At 57.5% G+C, this 22,067-nt stretch overlaps 6 protein-coding genes across 6 annotated transcripts; 4 read left to right on the top strand and 2 right to left on the bottom strand.

Moving 5' to 3' along the window:
• Positions 1-3,811: 3,811 nt before the first annotated feature.
• On the bottom strand, positions 3,812-9,235 carry EX895_004940 (uncharacterized protein; the record flags this gene model as incomplete). Its single annotated transcript, XM_029885534.1, has 1 exon — positions 3,812-9,235. The coding sequence occupies one exon, from the start codon at positions 9,233-9,235 to the stop codon at positions 3,812-3,814; it is 5,424 nt and encodes a 1,807-aa protein (XP_029738100.1).
• A 1,553-nt stretch (positions 9,236-10,788) lies between these two features.
• On the top strand, positions 10,789-13,767 carry EX895_004939 (uncharacterized protein; the record flags this gene model as incomplete). The annotated part of the gene is made up of 1 exon (XM_029885533.1): positions 10,789-13,767. The coding sequence occupies one exon, from the start codon at positions 10,789-10,791 to the stop codon at positions 13,765-13,767; it is 2,979 nt and encodes a 992-aa protein (XP_029738099.1).
• Positions 13,768-14,724: 957 nt separating this feature from the next.
• On the top strand, positions 14,725-16,668 carry EX895_004938 (uncharacterized protein; the record flags this gene model as incomplete). Its single annotated transcript, XM_029885532.1, has 1 exon — positions 14,725-16,668. One exon carries the CDS (start codon positions 14,725-14,727, stop codon positions 16,666-16,668), a length of 1,944 nt encoding a protein of 647 aa, XP_029738098.1.
• An 882-nt stretch (positions 16,669-17,550) lies between these two features.
• Positions 17,551-18,765, top strand: EX895_004937 (uncharacterized protein; the record flags this gene model as incomplete). The annotated part of the gene is made up of 1 exon (XM_029885531.1): positions 17,551-18,765. One exon carries the CDS (start codon positions 17,551-17,553, stop codon positions 18,763-18,765), a length of 1,215 nt encoding a protein of 404 aa, XP_029738097.1.
• Positions 18,766-18,888: 123 nt separating this feature from the next.
• EX895_004936 (uncharacterized protein) lies at positions 18,889-19,623 on the bottom strand (the record flags this gene model as incomplete). Its single annotated transcript, XM_029885530.1, has 1 exon — positions 18,889-19,623. The coding sequence occupies one exon, from the start codon at positions 19,621-19,623 to the stop codon at positions 18,889-18,891; it is 735 nt and encodes a 244-aa protein (XP_029738096.1).
• Positions 19,624-20,870: 1,247 nt separating this feature from the next.
• Positions 20,871-21,122, top strand: EX895_004935 (uncharacterized protein; the record flags this gene model as incomplete). The annotated part of the gene is made up of 1 exon (XM_029885529.1): positions 20,871-21,122. One exon carries the CDS (start codon positions 20,871-20,873, stop codon positions 21,120-21,122), a length of 252 nt encoding a protein of 83 aa, XP_029738095.1.
• Between the last annotated feature and the right edge of the window lie 945 nt (positions 21,123-22,067).

Genomic DNA, 22,067 nt, shown 5'->3' with positions numbered 1-22,067 from the left:
GGCAATGACACGCCTGCTTTGGCCTCGTCTGGGCCAAGCTGAAGTAGGAAGAATTGGAGGAATGGAAGAGGGCTTTTTTGCAGCAAGCAAATTACCTGTGAAAATATTTCGCTAACGCGAAATTTTTTCAGCGAGAAGGGTCAAAAAAGGGGCCGAAGAAGAAAGGGGGAAAAGAGCACCGCCCAGGCTCACTCAAGGCTGAACAAATACGCATTGTTCCTGCTGCGGGGCTGCACATACAGGACCACAAGTCACAAACGCCAAGAAGCAAGTAGCAGCAGCAGCAATCTGCCAACGACCGGATCTGCACAATGCTAAGTTCTACAGCATGCGCAACGTACAGATGACGGCACCAAAAGGACGTTGTCGAAAGCAAAGCTTGAAAACCCGTTTGTGTGCAACGGATCGAAGGTCAGAAGGATGCAAGTGGATGGATGCGTTGCATTTCGCTGCTGCTGCGGTTTCGTATATGAAGTGTAGCTCTTGAAAAGTCGACTTCTTCCTTCGTTATTCTCGTTTCAATTCACATTCCGTTTTCATTTCAAATTCGCCTTCGGTTTTCAATTGCTTTTGGTTCCGACGTTTTGGAAAGTGGTCTTGAGTCCGTAGGCGGCGTGAGCACGCTAGCAGAAGAGAAGCCTGCATGTCTCGTGGTTCGCTTGCGGCTCAGCCTGCGCTACCGTCTTTCAACGACGGCGGCGGCGGGACGGCACCAATGTTTGACGAGCGGCGGCAGCGTGAGGCCATCCAACACTCGTTTGCTCTGTCTGCGCTGTTTGCTAAGATGCCGGCCACCGACCCCAGCCGTTATGGAATTGATTCTAGCACATACGCTAACCACGACTAGCTCTGTGAACCGCCCAGCACTCAGCTGTAATGAGAAAAGATGGCCACCCGCGGCCGGTCGAACAGTCTACTAAGCGATTACTTGCGGCGCTGCCACCACGCTTTCCTGCAACGCATGGGCCAACCTAACCGAGCTGCTCTGCTTTTTCGATTAGAAAAGGCTCAAGGCGATCGTCAAGGCAGAGGTTCGTGGTCGTAGTCGAAGCCTCGATTTGGGCACGATGGCTTCACACAAGGCCAAGATGGCGCCAGAACCGTCCTCGCAAGCAACAGATGCGGGAAGCTATATCTAGATTGATTGCCTTCGGGATGCAAACTAAGCGATTTCGGTGCCGATAGCAACCCCAGTCGGACCTGCCACACCGCACCAAAGAATCACAAACGAAGCAAGCCAAAGATTCCCACGTTGTATCATGCAAAGATTTCAAGCTCCGCTATCTTAAAAGTCGCGTTGCAGCTCTCACTCTGCTTGATGTCCGTTTTTGACAAGCCAGGTCAGCGTGGTGTTCGCAGTCGCAAGGCATGGGACTGTGCAGTCACGGAGTTCTTCCGAACCAATTGCAAGGTCACAGTCTCTCAACGGTTCGCTCCCAATTGAATTTCGACTCAAGCTTCAAGCTTCGTGTGTTGAGGGTTTCTACGCATGATCAGACGGGGAAAATTGAATGTCTGGTCGGCGCAAAAGCAAGTGGAACTGGGGATTTAGACATGCTCACCATTTCGAAGAGGTGTCCTGTACCTTGTCCTCAAATATATGTGGCCATCGACCAGGTTTGGAAAAGTTAGTGTCTGCCCAGCACTATGGCGATCATCTCATCTAGTTTGACTCCACCGACATGGGCATAGCCATCTGCGCTTTGTTTTGCTCAGAACGGTGCTGCGGCGATCAACCAGCCGAATTCAGAAGCCGAAGACCACCATCAGCAAAAGAACGGGGAAAAGGCGATGCAACCCGAACAGGTTGGCCGGTGGGCTGTGTCGCAAAGGCCTCACTCGCTCTCTCCTTCCGCGCTTCGTCCTTGCTCATTCTGAAGAGAGGGAGACGGACAACGGAACCTTCGATTGCGTCTAAAGTGTTGTCGCTGGCAAAAAATGGGTGCCTAGCTGGACCCTGGCTTGACTCGTCTCGTCTTGTCTCGAGCATTGTTCTCGGAGGCTGATGCGCCGATGTTGGTGTTGAGACACCGCTGACGCTGAAATAGCATAGGTGGCTGGCTGCATTTCCTCCAATCTTTTCACCCGACACTGGGAGCGCTGCTGCTCGCAGCCAGGAACAGCAATCGTGCGGAACGCCGCGATGCAAGCTCTCTCCAAAAGCCGTCGGTCGACCATCAGTAGATCTTCGACGCCTTTTCGAGCAGCACGATGTGAGGAGAGCAAGGCGAGTAGCAGCAACTGCAACAGCATCGCTCGATTGTGAGCTCACGATCGAGGATATGCGCCTCTTGTCGTGCTGCATTGCAGCGTAAGTCGAAGCGAGTTCCACGGAGACGAGGCCAGGGCGAAACCACTCATCAAGCAAGCAATCGAGCCAGCCAACAGCTGCAAGCGTGCATGTTCCTTTCAGTGCAAATGGTATCGTAACTTGACAGTAGCCGAGCCTGGTTGCCCTTTTTTTGCCCACACAGTCAAAAGGAGGCGTAGCGCTGTCGGCGTCTCAGACCGCTCGCTGCTCCCGCACCCTTTTCTTTGCTTCTTCTTCGCAGAGATCGCCGTTCCCGTGTCTGTGTTCGCTTCTTACCTCGCATCGAGGAGACCTTTGGGCATTGAACCTCGGAATCCGAAAGAAGACCTTTGTCGATATGGAACGCAACGTTGCGGGATATACAGCTTTTAGCCCTGGATGGGATAGGCCCTTCGCTTAAACACCGGGCTGACCCTGCCAAGAGCACAGACACATGGTAAAACTCAAATCTGGCGCTGGCGACCAAAAGCAAAAGAGGACGGGGAGGAGGCATCTCGACAGAGGTAGAGCACGCCTGTGGGTCGGAGTGTGAATTCCAGAACAGGCAGAATTTCAGCCACTTTCTCCTCGTTCTGCCCTCGAACAAGTCGCCGCAAAGTCAAGATCGCCAAGTCCCACCACGACGCACAGCTTTGAACCTCGAACGATTCACGGAGAAGAGGATTAAATGATGACACCAGCCCCAGATTGTGACCAGCGTTGCAACGGTTCGATGACAACGCACCGCGGCTTTTCTTCTCGAGAGCGTGACAGGCCCCGAAACCGTTGTTACGCGCGCGCGAACCCGTCCAAACTATTATAAAACGAATGAACTTGCTCTTCTGGTTGGACAAGAAAGCAAGCACTTGATCGCCGAGGTGCCGAAGATGCTCGACGGACCGAATTTGTGGTTCGACAAGACGCTCGGAGGTCTCTCTGCTCTTCCCGACTTTGCCGTGCTCGAATTGATTGGCAAGCGTTTGTCGAAGCGATAGGAGAGAGAAGGAGAGGCTTGTGGTTCTGCCGGACATTGCCGCAGCAAGCCGCAGCAAGCAGCAGCTGTCCGACGTTCCGCAGCATGTACAGTTTGGCTGCTGGACGCTGCCGATGGGTCTCGATTCGTGCACTTGACTTGAAGGCAGTCGAAAACGCGGCCAGAGACTCGTGCTCAAAGCTCAGTATCACATGCCTAGGTCTCACGCGAGGGAGGATGACGATTCATCACTGCTAGCTATCCTCCTTGCGCATATCAGCTCCCACGAATCGACGTCGCGAACAAATATTACGAAGAAGGAGAAGTATATGACAATAGAAGGCGAAGACGCTGTGTGCGGAGCCATGCATCTGAGAAAGATTGTCCATGAGTGAAGAGAGGTGTAAACGAATGTGCTTTGTGGCCGTGTTCATATGGTTGTCGGTACAAGTGAACACTGTAAGGACTCGAGAAAGCTTTGCACCCAGAAGTCATTTTGTAGCAAAGCAATGTTTCCTTCGAACGGCAGTCCTTGGTTTGCTTTTCGCTCAAAAGTTGCGAAGGACAGGAGCATTGAAGCTCGCCATCCCATTTCCGGCACTCTTCATATACTCCGGCACCGTCATGACCGAGCTCACCACCGAGCCAGCGCCATCCTCGGACTCGGTCGTCGACATCCAGCTGCTCTTCCTGCCCAACCTGCCCGAAGTTGACGGCGTCAAGCTGCTCGCCCTCTCCGCTCTCTCGGCCAGCTGAGCTACTTTGCCCGTCGAAGCGGAGGCTTTGATTGGGCTTGCTACTGGACTGCTTACGGCGCTCAAGGCGGCGGTACCCGTAAACTCGCGCAACGCCGCACTTCGACTTTCGAGCATCGCGATTTTGTTGCGTACCGAGGGGACCATGATCGCAGCTCCACGAAGATTGTGAGTTGAATGGGAGCGGGAGAGCGCTCCGGCGGGTTCGACGGTCGACGTGTCGCTGACGAGCGACGACGTGCTATCGGAATGGCGCAATGCCGGCGCTGCTCTGGAAAGTGACTGCAGCGTCGACGATCGAGGCAGTCCCCTGTGTGGTGTTACCTCTGCCTCGCTCTCCACCGCCTCCTTCGACCCTGCACGTGCTGCCTGAACTTGGCCTATCTCAGGCACACCGCTCGCCACGCTACCCGGTGACCCCATTCCTGCCTCTCCATCCTTCGGCGAAGCCATCGCAGTGTCCGGCGTCCTTGAACCCACCGAAGAGCCCGTCGTCGCCCTCGACTTCAGGATCAGCGGCTTCAGCCCCGAAACGGAATGCGTCGATCGATGACGACTCTGCACCACCGCCTGTTGCTGCTGCTGCTGTTGGCGGTACGTCAGATTGTCCGAATGCCGCTTCAGGTTCGCTGCGCTCAACGCCTGTTGCGCAACACCGCCTTCCACACGTGACGCTTTGGAGGCGAAAGGAACCACCGTGCCCGTCGAAGAGCGTTTGGCGAGCTGTTCCGTGGAGACTTTGGCTCGGATCACTTGCTGTGGGAGCAAAGTGACTGTAGCGTTGCTACTGCTGGCGGTGAGGTCCTTGGTGATTTTGAGAGGTCGAGTGACGTTGCTGACGTGCGGAGCATCATGCGTGGATGAGGAGCGTGAATCGTCACGCATAGGAATGTGCGGAGGCGGCATTGGACGATGGATGGCAGCGACCGGCGAAACGGTCGAGGACGACGCGGAAGCGGCGGAGGGAGGAGGAGCTCTGTTTCCTACCACTTGCGCGTCGTCAGCACCGGGAGCGATGCTGACGGCCTGCATGATCGTAGACACCTCAGCAACATCGTCCGCCTCTTCCCGACCCATACTGCGATCAGCGCCCGCCTCGTCCCCTCCATCTTCGACTGACCTTCGACGGCGGAGCGACCATCCTTCCGCTTCTGCGGTGCCGTCACGCTCCTTCACCTGTCCCAGAATCGGCAGTTGCTCTTCGGCATGCTCCAAGACATCGTTGGCCTGCAAACTGTCGTCAAATTGTCCAAACTCCTCGTAGTCGAGCCGTGCGGAGCCGATCACCATGTTCATCTCGGCCATCGACTCGTCGTTCAAAGCCAGAGTCTGGTTCGCCTGTCGCTGCGCCTCCTCCTCCTCGTCGTCGTCATCGTAGTCATCGCCGATCTCGTCGAGAGACACCGCGTTGGCGTTGTTGATGCGCAGCATAGGCAGCATGGCACCGCCCGAATTCGAGCTGGTGCGTTGAACGTAGGATGGGTTGGCCATCTGCATCTGGTACATCTGCATCTGCATTTGCTGCATGTGATGCATGCTTCCAGGCAGGTGTAGGGTGACAGGGAGCTGCGAGTATGCCCCGGTGTATTGCGCCTGGTGTGCTTGGTGGTGATGCTGCTCGTACGGCTCGCAGCCGGGCGGGAAGATGGGTTGGGCGGCAGTTGAAGAGTTTTGTGTTGCAGCCAGGGGAGTTTTGGTATCGTCTCCTTCCTCTCCAACTTCGTCAGCGCTCGAAGTTCCGTCTGTGATGCCGCCGGGGCTGTGTCCGTGATTGCTGTCGGAAGCAGAATCGCGTTCCAGGCCAACGCCACCCATTCCAATTCCGAGCCCAGCGGGGCTAGGTGTGCGCGCAGAAGAGCTGGTGGTGGGAGTTACATCGACACCACGTCGAGCAGCGGCACTGCGAATGGCATGGTTGATAAAATCAAGCGACTTTTGATGCTGCAATCTTCGCGTTTGCTCCGCTGCCACTTCGCCGGGAGACAGGAGACGGGCCGCCTGCAGATGCTGGTCGTAGTTCTGCAGGGAGATCTCGGTCTTGCCCGGCGAGCGCATTGCATCGACGCTTTTGAGCCGAGCGACCATCTGGTCCGAGTCGCCACCAGTCGCAGTCGCGCCAGGAGGAGACTTCGCGTCGCTAAATACGCTACCCGGAGCAGGAGCCCAGCTGCGAGTGGGGTCGACGCTGAACTTTGCGGTATTTGCCTTCTTCAGAGGCGGAGGGTCGAGCGAGACAAAGTTGATCACTTTGATGGGCAGTTCGACAGAGACATCCGAAGACAGGGAGCTGCCGATGGACACCTTGATGCTGTACACGACCTCGACGTGGCGACCGCGCGAGATGGACAGCGCGTCGGCGGGGATGTGCATGGAGTGCGACGACTCAACCCGCTGCCCAGGCTCGACGCCCGTCCACCACCCACGTGCCGTCACTACCCCGCGACTGCCCTTCTGGCCCATCTCGAGCTCCTCCTCGGCAATTTTCTTGCGCGTCGTCGACGTCTGGCACGCATCTGGATCCAGCTCCCTCTGCATCGCCTGCCCATTCAAGTTGAGCTCCGGCCGCGGCTTGTACAGCGTCACCGTGCGGATGAGCGCGAGCGTCATCCCGTTGATTTTTTTGCTAGTCTCGTTCAGGATGCCAACGTTGATGTAGACGCGCTGGCCCGCAACCCACGTGTTGCGGTGTAGACTGGCCATGAGATGCACCTTTCCAGAACCGCCCAGGAAGAGACTCTTGGAACTGCTCGCTTGGATCGGCTTGAGTGCGCTCGACAGCACGACGGCCGGATTGAGGTAGGGGAAGAGGTCGACGTGTCGATAAAAGTGCGCGATGGATCGGTTGGCCCCCGAGGCCGACTTGAGCTTGACGGATCCGATGACGATGTAGCGCACGACAGCATTTTTGCCACGATAGCTGCCCTTCACTCCCTTCGACACAGGTAGCTCGAGGGAGAACGGGATCGAGTGCGAACCGACCTTACCTTCGGCGTACCCTTCAGCATCCGGTCCACCGGCAAAGCACGCCAAGGCGGAGAAGGGAGCTGTTTCGGGAGACGAGAGCGTCGGCGAGCCATGCAGATAGTACGGCTCGCTCGGGCCGTTGTTCGAACGATCGCCATCGATGACCGAAGCATGGTGGTAGAAGATGTATCGCGTATCATCTGCGAGCAACTCCTCAAAGCCAACGACGCGAATCTTGGGCTGAGCCAGAAAGACGCCTCCTTCCTTCTCTGAGCCCTTGCGCACGCGGATCTGCATCCTTCCTTGCAACGAACCCCCCTCAACAACGAGATCAGATTCGAGCACCAAATCCACCTCGACGCGCGCCTTGCTGGCTTTGCCCTGCTCGAGTGCAGCTGGCGGAGGCGCGACGTTCGGTCCAACTGCATTGCTACGCTTGATCCCGTTCTTGATTTGCGCTTCGTTGGACATGGGTTTTGCCGCGGAGGATGGCAGCTTGCGGTCTGCGTTGCCGAGCAAGCGGTTCAGCTCCTTGCCCCTGCGCACCGGGTTGGCGTTGGTGCTAAGAAGCGTGCCATGGCGCTCGAGCAGCGCAGCAGCGGTGACGTTGGTCTCGGAAAGGCTCCTTCGTGGACGCGTTCTCACTTTGCCGCCATTCTTGGATGCTTCGATATCATGTCCACCTGGCTTTGTGGGCGAGGCGCTGAGATGGCTTGACATAGACGTAGACGTTGGCAAGCCACCTTGACTGAGCGTTGTCTTCATGATCTGGGCGGCACCGAGTCGCACAGAGCCCATGATGCTGTCTTGGTCGAGCGCCGTGATCTCGTGAGGCAGGATCGGCAGCCCAGTGTCGTACGTCATGCTGTAGTTGTCGAGGCTCACCAGCGCACCGCCTCGTTCTGCCTCCTCGAGTCCCTGCAACCCACGCTTGCTGCGCATCGAAACACTGGCGAGCGAGGTACGTGAACGTCTGTTCTGCTCCTGCGCCGCTGCCTTGGTCGATCCTTCCAAATGGACAGCTTCGCCATCGTTCTGCACCTGCACCTCGGTCTGGGCGCCAGGACTCTGCATGAGGTTGGCTTTCGGACCGTGACTGGAGGTTTGAGATTGTGAAAGCGACACACTCGATTTGTTTGAGCTTTGAGGAGCCTGCATAGCGATGGGGCCTACATCGGATCCTGGCGCGCGCGAAGTAGATGCACTGATGGTGCCGTTTTCGTGATCGATTCGTCCCGTCTCGGATCCATCAGGCCCGTAAAAGCTTCCCACACGCCACTTTGCTGTTGGTCGATTGTCCGAGGGAGCCGGGTCGCTTCCCATGTCAATTCGCTCGAGAAGAGATGGGGAAGGTGCGGCGGGAGGTGGGGCTGCGCGATCGGTGGGTGGCTGAGGTCTGGGCTGCTTGGAGCGAGTGTGACCACCAAAGCCATCCGGGACCATGACTTCGGTCTCGCCGTCCGACGGAACGTCTCGCGAGCCGATCGAGGTAGGCAAAGGCTGAGGTCGCACTTTGGGTCCCAGCCGTGTCTGCAGGGCAGCTTGACGGCCAGCAGCACCTCGGATACTGACTCGCTGTCGTCCTGCTCCTCGAGAAATTTCGGCAGATCTGCCGAGACTGGAAGCGCCGTCGGATCGATAGCCAGAAGCAAGGCTCGTATTGCTCGTGCTCTTCTGAACCATCCTGCTGCCGGCTGTGAGATGTTGCTCCGAGATAGGACGGGCTCTCGCTGGACCCTTCGTGGACACGACGTTGACGTGAGGTTGACTGGCATGTTTATTGTTCTTAGAAAGCTTCTGTGAACTGCTTGCGCCCGACGAGCCGCTGGCCACGGACGACTCGGTGAGCGTCGGGCTCTGGTCGCTGTCCGTCTCAGTACCACTCGTCGCGGTATCTGTGCTGTATCCTCCCATGGCCGCAACGGCAGCGCTGAGGCTGTGAAGCTGGTGTGGCTGCACAATAATATCGTCCCCGGCACTCGATGGCGACATGAAATCCTCGTCCGTGTATGCTCCGTGTCCAAGCACGTCAGGCTCACCAGAGACGATGCGCACACGCCGCGCGTCTTCCTCGGCCGTCTTGGGCCGCATGCCGCGCATCTTGTTCATGCTCGACTTTTTGGGGATCATGTGGGCACGTGTGCGACTATGGAAGCCTGAGGTGGCGGTGGAAGAGGTGGCAGAGACACGAGAGCCCGTGTCGGTAGAGTAGGCCTCGGACTCGTGCCCAAAGTCTATGCCCAGGCCGGACATGGTTGCGGAGGGCGGCTGCAGACAGGGCTTGTGGTGGTGTGCTCACTTGGTCGATGGCTTGTGAAGGTTGTAGACAGTGCAGCCCGATGGGACTGTAGAATGATGAGCTGATGGTGGAGCTGTTTGTGGGTAGAAGATACGTGAGATAGTGATGAGAGAAAGGTAGGATCAGTTGAGAAAGGGAGTTAGTATTGAAGTGAGAGTTGGAACAGGAGAAAGGTCGAGTGGGAGAGAAGGTTAATAGAGAGGACACACTATAGCTGAGACAGGCCTGTGTGTGTGGATGAGAACCAGCAGTAAAACCAGCAGAGTCAAAGAAGCCCAAGTACATCTTTGTCTCAATGTCAGAGCTAGAATCGTCAGTCGGCAACAGGAGTTCACACCGGGCTGTCAAGGCTTGAATATCGTTTGAGAGCGGAAGAGGCAAAACAACCAACACATGACGGCTTCGCGAAGCAACATCTACGGGTGAAAGCCCGGACCATGCGAAGCGAGGTGTCAAGATGTGGGGCAGAAGAAGACGGCAGCAAGTGGATCAGACGGCGAAGGGGAAAAGAGGCAGCTGCGCCGTGACGCCAAGCCGGACAGCTGGATCGACCGCCAATGCAGCAGGATCGGTGGAGCTGGCCAATCTTAGAAGTCGAGACGGAGACATGCGCCGTAGGTGAGCATGAGGCGCTGGTGGAAGCAATCTACCTTTCAATGGAGTTCAGCCAAAGTGAAGATGGGAAACCGAACGAAAGGCGATCTGAAATACCGCGGCAACCCTACACGCGTCCTATGAGCCATGTCATTTTTAGAGCCTCGCCGCGTCCATGCTGTGCTGTCGTCGTTGCATGAAGCTGAACTCAAGTTTGCTATGCTACCTGCCGAGCAGACCAAACTGAGCGATCAAGATGCAGCAATTGGGGACTGGATGCTTGCCTTGGGTGGATCTACCTCGTGTACAGCTGCGATTCGCCTCGACTGCCGCATCCATCGGGAGGCACTACATGACAGCTGCTGCCCTTCGCGCCAAACTATGGACACAAGGAGAATTTTCCGAGAAGTATAATTGTGATTAGATCGGATCTAACAATCACGGGAATCTTTGATTTTGCCCGGATCACGCGCTAAAAGAGGTTTTAGCTCGCCGTCAGATGAAGTCAGAGCGTGCGGCGCCGCACGCACGCACGCACGCACGCACGCACGCACGCACCAACGAGCCGTTTCTCCTCCGCCGTGTCGAGTCGATCTAGACCCCGTCTTCGGGTGATCCTCACCATCCACACACTGTTCTGGACGATCCCCTCAGCCTGAGGCTCCTGGCCGTTGCGTCTCCCTTCTTGTTGATCCGCACTACGATCGCACATCATCGGGTGTTGCGAGCATCTCCATCGTCCCGACACAGATCACTTTCACTCGAGACTGTGGCTGTGCACGATCTTTGGGCAGCTGTTTTACCGCTAGGCACATCCCTAAGCACCATCAACCCTCATGTCCAGCACCGCAAGACGCTGAACACTCCCTCCTCAAGGATCCTCTCTCCCCTCCGTGCAGTCTATTCGGCGACAATGTCAGACGGGTGTGGCTCGCCACGAAGAGATAACTCCGGCTCGGATGGCCCAACTAGTCCCAATGCCGTCCAGCGTCATCCATTCACCCGCACACCTTCCAATGAGCCACCACGCTTCCAGTATGCGCGCGATCCCAGCCGCATTGCTCCCCCCCTGCATCCTACCTCCACCGTCGACGGAGCATTGACGGTCAATCTCGGCTCGGATCCATCCGTGGCCCAGTACGAGCAATCTTCGCTCGACGCTTCCACCCACAGTCTCAGCTCATCCGCAGAATCATATTCTGGCGTCCGCTCTTCCAGTGCTGATCCATCGGTACCAACCAAGTACTGGCCGGAGACATCCTCCTCACACGCGCATCCTGTGCCCTGCGGCGCCGACAATCTTACGGACCCCGATAGCTACGCAATGGATGACCGCTCGGGTCCTCAACATAGCACCGCCAGACTGCATACCAAGTCGAACGGCTACGCATCTTCTACTGATGGCGACCTCACCCCCGTTGCATCTACCTCACGCGCAACGTCAGCAGCACCCGGCGCTCGTCTGCCCACGCCACTCGTTGGCGTCAACTTGACCGACGAGCAAATCACCGACATGACCGAGTCCGATGTCTCCGAGTACGATGACACCGCCAAGTTGCGGCGCGCGCGACGAGGCAGCGGAGCCAACCCCAGCCCCTCGTCCATGTTCAGCTCCATCACCAAAAGTCTGGGCGGCGAGCCCTTTTGGAACAAGTCCGGCGCATCCTACACTCCACTCACCGCCACTCGATCACGCAGCCTCAAAAAGTCCAAGTGGAATCGCAACTCCAAGACGGACAAAGCGCTCTTGTCCAATCCCTCCGCTGCACCCTCTAGAGATCGCCTTCGCGGCCGAAGATCAGCGTCAATGTGGACCCATCCATTGTCCATGGTCGCCTCGTTTTTCAGCAAGCTCTTCCGAACCGTCTTTGGACCCATCCATCCCATCACCATCATTCTAGCTCTGGTGCTCATCGCCAGCTTCGTTGCCTCGGTCACCAAGCTCATCATCTACATCCTCAACCCAGACAAGGAGCCGGTACCGTGGCGCAAAGAATGCCTGGATCAGCCTCCCTTCCCGCACGCCTACGCCGACGCGCTTGCTCCCGTTGATGTGTTTGTGGGCGTTTTCAGCATCGACAGCGCCTATGAACGCCGCCACCTCATTCGAAGCACGTATGCAACTCACACGATACCCGTCGATCCTGACACGGGCAAGCCAACCAGCAATGTCCAGGTCAAGTTCATCATCGGCAAGCCGCGTCAGGCACACGCGAGAAGGGTCGCGCTCGAGATGGAGACCTTCAACGACCTCGTCGTGCTCGACATGGACGAAAACATGAATAGAGGCAAAACGCATGCCTTCTTCCGATGGGCTGCAGAGAACGCCACTGTGCCCTTCTTGCGTGCGGTCGACCCTGAGCTGCAGCAGCAGCAGCAACCCCTTGACTCTCTCCAGACGCGCGCGCATCTGGGCCAGCAAGGTTTGTACGGCCACAGCCATGGTCAGACACGCGAAGTGGTCGTCGGCTCTATTGGACAAGAGCAGCGCTACCAGGTGCTGTGGAAGAAGGCCGACTACGTGGTCAAAGCAGACGATGACGCATACATCGTCCTTGAAGAGCTGGAACGCCATCTGCGCGTCGCGCCTCGCCAAATGACCTACTGGGGCTACCTCATCCGCAATTGGTTCATGGGCGGCGAGTGCTACGGACTGTCCAGCGACCTGGTGCAATACGTCGCGCACGATGAGAGCGTGATGCATCACATCACTGGCAAGGAGGACAAGAAGGTGGCGCAGTGGATCAGCTTGCATCCGAACCGATCCGACATTCACTGGGTATCGGAACACTGCTGGATCTATGACCATCCCAAAGCCGGCACCGCCTACTCCCATGGCTTCCTCTTCCCGGACTATGTCGAGAAGATCAAACTGGAAGGCCGACGCGGGCTGACCGACCAAGAGATCGCACGACGCGGCGGCGAGCACCGAGCGAAGTCGTACTCCACCGTGTCGCGATGGCATACGCCTTACGTCGAGCCACGTAGCGATCTGACAATCGAAGAAGAGGTTGAGGCGCTCGTGGAAGGAGGAGGGCGATGGGCGGGTTCGTGGGTTCGCGGTGAGGAGGGCAACGACACGCAGACCTGGGTGCCATGGCAGCAGATTGTGTTTGAAGCCAACGACGACCGGCTACGACCGCACATGCTGGATGACTTGGGCGCGCATCCAATGCTCGCCGAAGAGGTCGGCTTCGATCCCGCCTCTGGCTTGACGGTGCGACACATCCATGGCGTGAACAGTCAGCCGCTGGATCCCTTGGCTGCCAATCTCGACGGCGATCTGCAGCCTTCGCAGCCAAGACGACGCGGTATACCCTTCCTTGCACATCTCCCCTCGGCACCTGGCTTCGACTTTGGCGCTGGCGGCGTGTCTCGCAGCGCAGCGGAGGAGCGCAAGCGGTCGTTTGCTGGCGCTGCCATGCAACCCCGCATGGTACCCCTGCCTACCCACAAGGACGGCAACGGCGAGGCGGACGAGCTGCGACGACGTAGATACCTGGGCAGACGTTTTGGTGGGACGGTGGTGGTGCACTACCTGAAGAAGAGCGAGTGGTTCTACGAGACTGCCTTGGCGCTTTCCGGTCGGCAACGCTTCTGGCCGGACGGGGCGGGCGGCACGGGCAGCGAGTGGCGCATGTACGGCAGTCCGCTGGTTCGTCACGAGGACGGTTATATCAGTGGTGGAAGGAGTCAGCCGCGGCCCGATATGGACCTTGCGTATCTGCAGCAGGCTCGGATGCAGGCGCAGGCGAATGCGGCCCAGGCGCAGGCATTGGCAGCGAGGATGGGCAGCTTTACGAAGCCCAAGCCGTCGAATGCTGGGCCGCCAGCTTCGCCGCCAAAGCAGCAGCAGCAGCAGCAGCCAGAGCCAGAGCCAGCTTCAAGCTAGGTACGGTGTATAAGCTAGCTTATAGATCAGGCTCGAACTAGTCACTACCGGTTGAATGTGAGGCGTCTGTCACATTGTGATTCTGTGATTCAGCCAATCGTCGTGCCGTGCCATTGGTCGAAAAGTGCCCTGGATTTCGCTGTTTGGCCCATCTAGTCGTAAGTCAGAGCCCCGCCGAGGCTGCGTTAGGAGGAGTGCTGAGATCTCTAATGGTTGCTGAGTTCTCTGATGGATGCTGAGTTCTGATGGGCGAAAGAAAGGTAGATAATCCCAACCCTCTTTCGAGGCGGAACCTTCCTTACTCCTCTCCTTGCCACACCATCGTCCAGCAGTGTGGTGGCTGTCATCGTCGTGATCGTCAGTGGCGGCTGTGCTTGCCCCTGACTCTCATCTTCTTCTGAATTATGAGAATCATCGACGTCGATGTCGTCGGCTTTGTTTTATACTGGCGCGTAGGTGTTGCTTGCTCCCTGCCCTGTCCCCGTCCTGAGCCAAGCTGAGTTGATTGCTGACAGCATGCTTGCATCCTTCTTCTTTCAGCTTCTTCATCGACACACTCTCAGCTACTATGCGGTCCGACGCAGAAGGAGCACGCTTTCAGCCTTCTGCCTAGGCGGAATCGCGTTTGTTAGAAGGGACAGTGTCTGTGCTCTTGACAAAGGGGTTGACGCCTAGCGGTCTGCACTTTTCAGCAGTCGCGAAGAAAGGAAAAAGTGGAGTATCGAAGCCTTTTCTTCTTTTGCTTCCGCTCCTTCACACTGCGCCGCCCGCACCATATCTGCGTCATCATCGTCGCTCTGCACTTTGCTCGCTCCTGCAACGATGAGCGCTGTCCGTTACATCACAGTCGGATCATCGCGGTTCGATCCGGTGCATGGCTTCTCTCTTCGTAATGTTCCAGGGCCACGTCCACGCTCTCTTCACACGACGGCTGCGCGATGGCGGCGCGAGGCTAGGATGAGCGGTCCGCGGTCCTCTCTTGGCGTCCCTGCACGCTCTTCATCCACCAGAACGAGCGCAACAAGTGCATTGCGCCCAGGTACCGACACCGGCGCTTCGGTTCCAGCGGCCAAAGCCGAAGCGTCGTTTGGTCCTACATCTTCGACGCGCCTTGAATCCGGTCTGCGAATCCCGCGACATCAGCAGGCCAAAGTCGAAGTGCTTCCGTTTAGAATATCCAGCAAAGCTGCCAAAGAGTATTTGACCACACTCGCCACCTCTGAGGTGATGCCTCGCGTGATGAGCAGGTGGTCTGTCATCAAGCACCAGCTGCTCTCGCTCATCGGCATCAAGAGCATGTCCGACCCGGACGGCGAGATCGTCAAGCTCGAAAGAATGACGGCGCTCTACTTGCCGACATGGATTGTCGACGCTTCGTTCGAGATCAAGTGCCGCGGCAACGACGGTAGAGCGGAAGCGAACATCGTCACCACTTCGTCGCGCTTTCCGGGCCACTCGTGGAAGCCGATGGACTCAATGCCCATGGTCCCGCCTGCTCCATACGACATGGTTCCCACACAGGATCTGCAAAAGGACCCCAACTACTCCGCAGACACACCCAAAGCAAAGTGGGACAACTTGAGCATGGTCGACTACGAATCGTACGAATCGCATTTGAGACGAAAAGGCGAGTCCGATGTCAAGATCAAAGGCGGGATTCCTGATCCGCTTCCTTTTACCATATCGCCGCTATGCCTACCGGATATGCTCCGTCAGCAGCTCGAGCTGAAAGATGCCACGTTCACACCGGATCTTGCGGCTGGCTTCGAGCTTCCTGGCGGCAATTTTCACGGGTTGGGGCTAACGATGGCACTCGTCAACGAGGAGGGGGACCCGATCAAGGCTCCTCCCGTGCGCTTTGAGCCGGACACGTTCAAGCTCGACATGATCGCCTGCTACCCGATCCTCATGCCGCTACACATGGCCGAGTTCAGCTACGTCGATGAAGCGGAGGGCGCCAAACATAACATCACCATGGTGCTGGGAGCGTGGGACACCAACGGCCTCCAGTTCTGCATGAAGGAGAAGGACGAGGACTGGAAGTGGTCGTTCATGAAGACCGAGCCGCTGCAGGTGGATCTGATGGACATGTTCCCGCGCTCGCCCATCAAGACGTCGCTCAACGAGATGTTTGAGCAAGAACGAGAAAAGGAACGAGCGCAGAGGCGCAAGAAATTTGCGCAGCAGAAAGCCGAGGCTGGGGATGGCGGGCCGCTCAAGTCGATGCAGGAATGGGAAGCTGAGTACGATCGAATGGATGCCGAGCGTCAGAAGGCGTTTAGGTCGGATTTAAAGTCGAGGATGCTGGAAAAGGTGCGCTCCGAGCTGCCGATTAAGGTGGCAGTGGAGCAGCGCAGTTTGGAGATGCTGGAGCGGGCGGATTGGATCATGTGGGAGCGAGATGAGCGCGAAGCTTTTGAGATGCGAACTTCCTCGAGCGCTCCTAACACCCAGTCGATGGCAGCAGACGAAAAGGACCGATACGCCCGCTTCACGGCGCTGGCAACAAAAGCACCTACCGAACCACGACCGTTCCAGTGGCTCTCCGAGGAACAAGACCGAACGCTTGAACTCGATCACCCGGATCGCAAAGCCGGTCTGGGACGCTACATCTACTGGACCTCACCGCACATTCAACGCCTGTCACACAACGTGTATGCGAATCGTCGCTACCTCACCGAAGCCATCCCCGCCGTGCTCCACAGCCGCAAACAGATGGCCAGCATCCAGGAGAGCGGATACGACGTCGACAGCTCGCTGACGAGGGTCGATGGGACCAAGGTCAAGGGGGAGGAGGCGTACAAGACGATCGCAGGCGAGGATTTGAGTGTTCGACAGCACAGGGAGGCGCTCAAGCCCAGGTGGCTGAAGGCGCTGCAGGAGAAGGCTGGAAGAAAGTGATGCGTTCCATCAGTGTCATCGGAAGCCCGCAATAGATGATGGCAGCTGTGCAGAAGACGGAGCTGTGAGTGTGGAGAGATGTGTATGAGTGGATGCGGGTGTGTGTGCGGTGAATCTGTATGCAGCTGACCGTTGATCAATCAGGGAGCAGATCAGCGTGGCACGCGCCGACTTCGCTTAAACACTGATGCGCTTGATGCTGGATGCTGGATGGTGGTGGTGGCGCACTTTCTTTCGCTTCACACACCATAGACGACCTGTTCAGCCCTTCTAAGCCCAAACGCAGCGAACCGAATGCGCCTCCTGTCGGCTATCGGGAGAGGCCCGACCGATTGACGTCGAGGCTGCAAACGATGAACGGGAAGCTGGTGCAGTATCTGAGAGTGACGCTCGGGCCGCGCTTCTGTTCTCAACCCCCCACTTCAACCGGCAATTTTTTGGGAAGCTGCTGCTGCTGCTGCTGCTCCTGCATCATTTGGAAGCGGCTCCAACTTTGCAGCCGAGATATGGGCTTGTCCACGCTTAAAGCTTTGAACCCCTTTCCTAGGACACCCTCTTTCCTTCCTTTCGCTTTCTGCTCATTCCAATAGGCGCAAGGGTTGCTTTCCAACTTTCTCTCGCCACTCTGCGCTCGGAAGATCTTCCGAAGACAACAAGCGAGTGCTCTTCGCTGTCCCTTTTAGCAAGTCACTCTCCCCCCTCGAAAGGCTATATATATTCTCGATGTGAGTTCGCACATACCACCACTTTCTTCCCTCCATTCACACCCTTCACGGTCCAGCGTTGAAGATGCTGACACAAGTGCGATCCGTTTTGCTGCTGGCGGCCGTCTGGCTCAAGGCATGCCGGGCTACACCTCACCAACCCCACCCTGTACACAGCATGACGCTCTTCGCCGCTGGTTATAACGGCACCATAGTCCCTTACTCTGTCCACGCTGAAGACGGCAAGCTAGCTCAAATCTCGCAAGGCGTCCAAGCCAACTCTTCGGGAACCTCTCCCTCGTGGATTTCCTATTCTTCGCGCGACGCGCACTTCCCCTCGTCTTCCTCCTCTTCCAACGAGGGCGACAAGGGCACGCTGTATGCGGTGACCGACCTGTACTCGGTCGACGAGAGCTCGCCCGGACGCATCTTTTCACACACCTACGATGCCTCGACCGGATCCATCGCGCAAACGGGCAAGACGAGTGCTCAGCGAACCGCGGGTACGAGCAGCGGCGGCGACGGGCCCGTGAGCTGCCTCATCGGTCACGGCCCAAGCAAAGGATTGCTGTTTGTGGCCAACTACAACTCTGGCTCTGCGGCTGTGCTTTCGATCAACGACGTTGATGGGACGCTGTCCGAGCCGAAACAGGTGTTTCAGTTCACGCGACCGGCGGGGCAGCCCAAGGTGGGGCCCGTGGCGGATCGACAGGACCACTCGTATGCGCACCAGGTGAGCATCTCCCCCTCGGGACGCTGGGTGTACGTCTGCGATCTGGGCGCCGACCAGATCCACCACCTCCGCATTCATCAGGGTCAAGTCGAGTTCACAGGCAGCACCGACGTCAAAGTCGGCTCGGGACCGCGACATGTTACGTTCTACCGCGACACGTCAGGAAAGACGTGGGCATATCTCGCTTCCGAGCTGGACAACACCGTCTCGGCATTCAGCGTCGACGAGCACTCGGGCCGACTCGAGCTGATTGCAAAACCCGTCCTCGCCTCTCCCCCCGGCGTGCCCCTCAGCGGCGAAGGCATCCTCCCCACAAACCGCACCACCGCCGAGATCGCTGCCGTCCCCACCGGCGACTACGTGTACGTCTCCAACCGTGGCGACACCCGACAGGACCATATCACCATCTTCAAACGCAACCCCACCACGGGCGAGCTCACCTTCCAAGAGTGGGTACAGAGCGGCGGGCGCATGCCGCGACACTTCAGCCTCAGCTCGGATACGGGTAATGACGAGCAGGCGAGGTGGTTGGTCGTGGGGCATCAGACCGATCAGAATCTGGTGGTTTTCAGCAGGGATGTGGTGACGGGCGGATTGGTCAAGGTGAATGAAAGGAAGGATGTCGGTCAGGTGGCGTTTGCCGGGTTTTCGCCATTCTAATGGGCAGCATCGCCGTCGGTTCACAGGGTGATTGGCAGTGTTCACACAATGACTAACTTATTCGGTGTAGAGCGCTGTAAAGGACATTGTTTAGGAGTGTGAACGAAGAAGGGCCACGTAGAATCACCTCGACACCCCGACAAGCTTGACGCCAGTGAGACCGCTCGTGATCGTATCCATCGTCTTTGAATCCGTCTCGAGCGTAGTGCACAGATGATTGAGCCCTTGCTGCTGCTGCGCCAGGATGCGCGTGACGTTCTCCAACCCAGCCTGGTCCACCACCGCCCACTCCGTAGTAGCGCTCCTTCCTTCTCTCGCCAACATCTCCCTCTTGGCGCGAATGACGCCGAGCTGCGCCCAGAGCTCGTTGATCCTCGCACGCAGGCGGGCATGGTTGGCCGGGTGGTTGGCGGCGGTGGCTGGATGTCCGACAGCCGAGGAGGTAGACGCATGTGACGAACGCGAAGAGGCGAGGGCGGCGGTGGAGCCCGTGATCTCGGCCTCACACGCCTCGAGAATCGCGATCAGCCTCTCTTCTTCCGGGCCGATGCTCTTGCCGCGCAGCGCCGGGATCAGCAGCTGCGTCTTGCCCACCAACCCAACCAAGCGGTGGTGCAGCTGCGCCTGACGGTTCTGCGCCGCCTGCGCACGCACACTGTTCGACAGCGAGTGCTTCTGTTCCAGCGCTGCCAGCCGCGTCGCCAGGTTCTGAAGCAGTGCGCGCTGGCGTTGCGCCTCCCGAGCTTGCGACTCGATGCGCTTCTTGAGGTCATTGAACCCCAATGCAAGCACGGGGTACAGTCGGTTCGGATCCGGGTTTTCGCGCACTGCCGCCATCCACAGCTGGTCGTGCATCATGCCCACCGCATCCGGACGTCGACCTTGGATTTGCTTGAGATTCTGGGCATTGCCCGCGTTGTTGTAGAAGTAGTAGGCGAATCGACAGCCCGCTGCGTTGTTGGTGTCCCATGCGGCGCGGATCTGCTCGAGTTTGGCCGAAAGACTCACGCCGAGCTTCTTGTCTGGTTGCGCGCTGCCCTGCTGCGGCTGTGGTTGTTGTTGGGAGAATTGGGTCTGTGCGACGGGTTGCTGTGCGCTTGAAGTAGCGAAGGATGAAGCAGGTGCGCCGAATAGTGACGTCGTGGGCTGCTGCTGCGGTTGTTGCTGTGCGTTGGCCCCGAAAGAAAAGCCAGAACCGGTGGAAGCAGTCTGTGTGTTTGTGTTGCTGTTTCCAAACAGACCGCCGCCAGTGCTGGAACCGAACGTGTTTGCGGACGACTGCTGCTGCGGCTGGGATGTAGCGGTGGCTGCAGCAGGCTTGGCACCAAACGAGAACAAATCGCCTGTTGGCGCCGCGGGTGCGGCTGAAGCTGCTCCGGCAGGCTGGGAGCTACCAAAGCCGCCTCCGAACAGGCCTCCTCCGGCGGTGGAAGTGGCAGGAGCAGCACCAGTAGCTGCTGGTTGCGACCCTGCTGGTGTTCCGAACGAAAACCCACCTAGTGCAGGCTTGTTCTGCTGCTGCTGCTGCTGCTGCTGCTGTTGTTGTTGTTGTTGCGCTGGTGTGGACCCAAACGAGAAGGTGGAAGTGCCGCTCGAGCCAGCAGCGGGTGCTGCGGGTGTTCCGAAGGAGAATGCCATCCTTCTGTACGCGGAACCTCGAATTATACCACTGTGCGCGACGTGCGTGTGGGTTTGGGATCCTTTCAGGCGGGTGGTGCTGTGAGGATGGTGGTCGAGATAGACAGTGTGAGGCGAGATGTTGTTCTTGCGACTAGAATTTTTGGTGTTGAGGAGATCGCGGCTCGATTTTTTGCGGACTGTTAACTCGATGTCATGTTTTCAGAGGTGGAAAGAAAATCCGATGCCAGCGCTCTCGGGAGGCGCGTCGCTGCGTGCGTATTGACACAGACCAACGAAAGCGCAGCAGCTGGTGTCACTTTCAAGCATAATATGCGCGCCTCTACCAAACTAGACCCTTTCTCTATCTCGCTCACAATCGCGCTCATCTCGACTTCAATCGTCACCCATACTCTCTCAACCTGCTCTATCGCTACCTCGACAACCTCTTCTCACACACGCAAATCAGCTCGAGCGAACTAGCAAACATGGTCGTAGGAAGATTGTTGCACTACGCAGGCGACGCTTTGCTCGTATCTACAGTGCTGGCAGGCATCAAGCGACAGACGGGTCTCCAACCGGACATCGGTCGCATCTCCGAGCCTACCACACGGGGCTTGCTCGAAAAGTACCTCGGGTTTGGCGAGTTTGTCTTTGATAGCAGCATTGCTGCTGCACGCGCCTCGTCGTTGTTCCAGACTAGCTTTGTGGACAAGTTGCAGGGCCGACCCAGCGCCTGATTGGAAACGCGCAGATGCGATGCGATACGATGCTAGGCAGTAGCAGATATCAAGATGCCAAGGGAAGGTGATGTCCAGATAGGTCGATGCCATAGAGTATGCACATTGTTGCGGCATCGCCCTCTCGACTTTGGCACCCGCTACTCCAGGTCAAGGCGCATGAGAGGTTCTCGAGATCCCCGAGCGTTTTGCCTCAAAGTTCTCCTCCGTCCTGTCTTGTGATCTCTGCAAATACGGAATCGCTCTTTCAAATCTCGTTGCCGCTCCTCATACACGTCTCAATCACCACTTCTCCGTCCGTCCCTAAGTCACCACTTTGCCTTTGGGATTCCTGCTCTTGTCCGTATGTAAATCAGGGTTTTCTACCCGCTCTTTCTGTACAATACTAGGCGTAACCCTCGTGGTGGTCTCAAGGCCTGTGGCCGCGAAGCTGAGAGATTGATTAGGTCGTTAGCCAGAACAGCAGAGGCAAGCGTTCGACCCAGACTAGATCTGAAATGGCGGGAAATCGGGTGGCCGATCCTTGCCTCTTTTTAGGGCTGATTTTCGATGCTTCATAATGTTGTAAAAGCGGGTGGTGGCGCTTTGATTTGGCATCGGCTCTGCCGATCCGAAGTGGAGGAACAAGCGCTTTCCGCTTTTCTTTTCCCTAAGCTCGACGGGTACAGTATTTCTTCCGCCCGGTGTCATTGTTTGCTCTAGGTGAGCATTGCCGGCTCGTCTTCCCCATTCGACAAGATAGGAACGGGTCTAAACTACCACCGGAACCAGAGTGAGAGCAAGCGTCGCGTGAGATTGATTTACTGTCTCTCGCGAAAACCTGATACGCCGATACAGGACCTATCGCTAGCACCCATCTCCGTGTGTACGCAAGTCCGCGGCGACCTGGCCGTTCCGATTATTGTGCGTGCGTGTTGACTTGCGGCGAAGCTGTCATCAGGGTCC

This window comes from Sporisorium graminicola, chromosome SGRAM_5 (genome assembly GCF_005498985.1).
Source record: "Sporisorium graminicola strain CBS 10092 chromosome SGRAM_5, whole genome shotgun sequence".
Taxonomy (NCBI): domain Eukaryota; kingdom Fungi; phylum Basidiomycota; class Ustilaginomycetes; order Ustilaginales; family Ustilaginaceae; genus Sporisorium; species Sporisorium graminicola.
The sequence above is the reverse complement of the archived record's forward strand: the minus strand, read 5'-3'. Positions and strand labels throughout refer to the sequence as shown.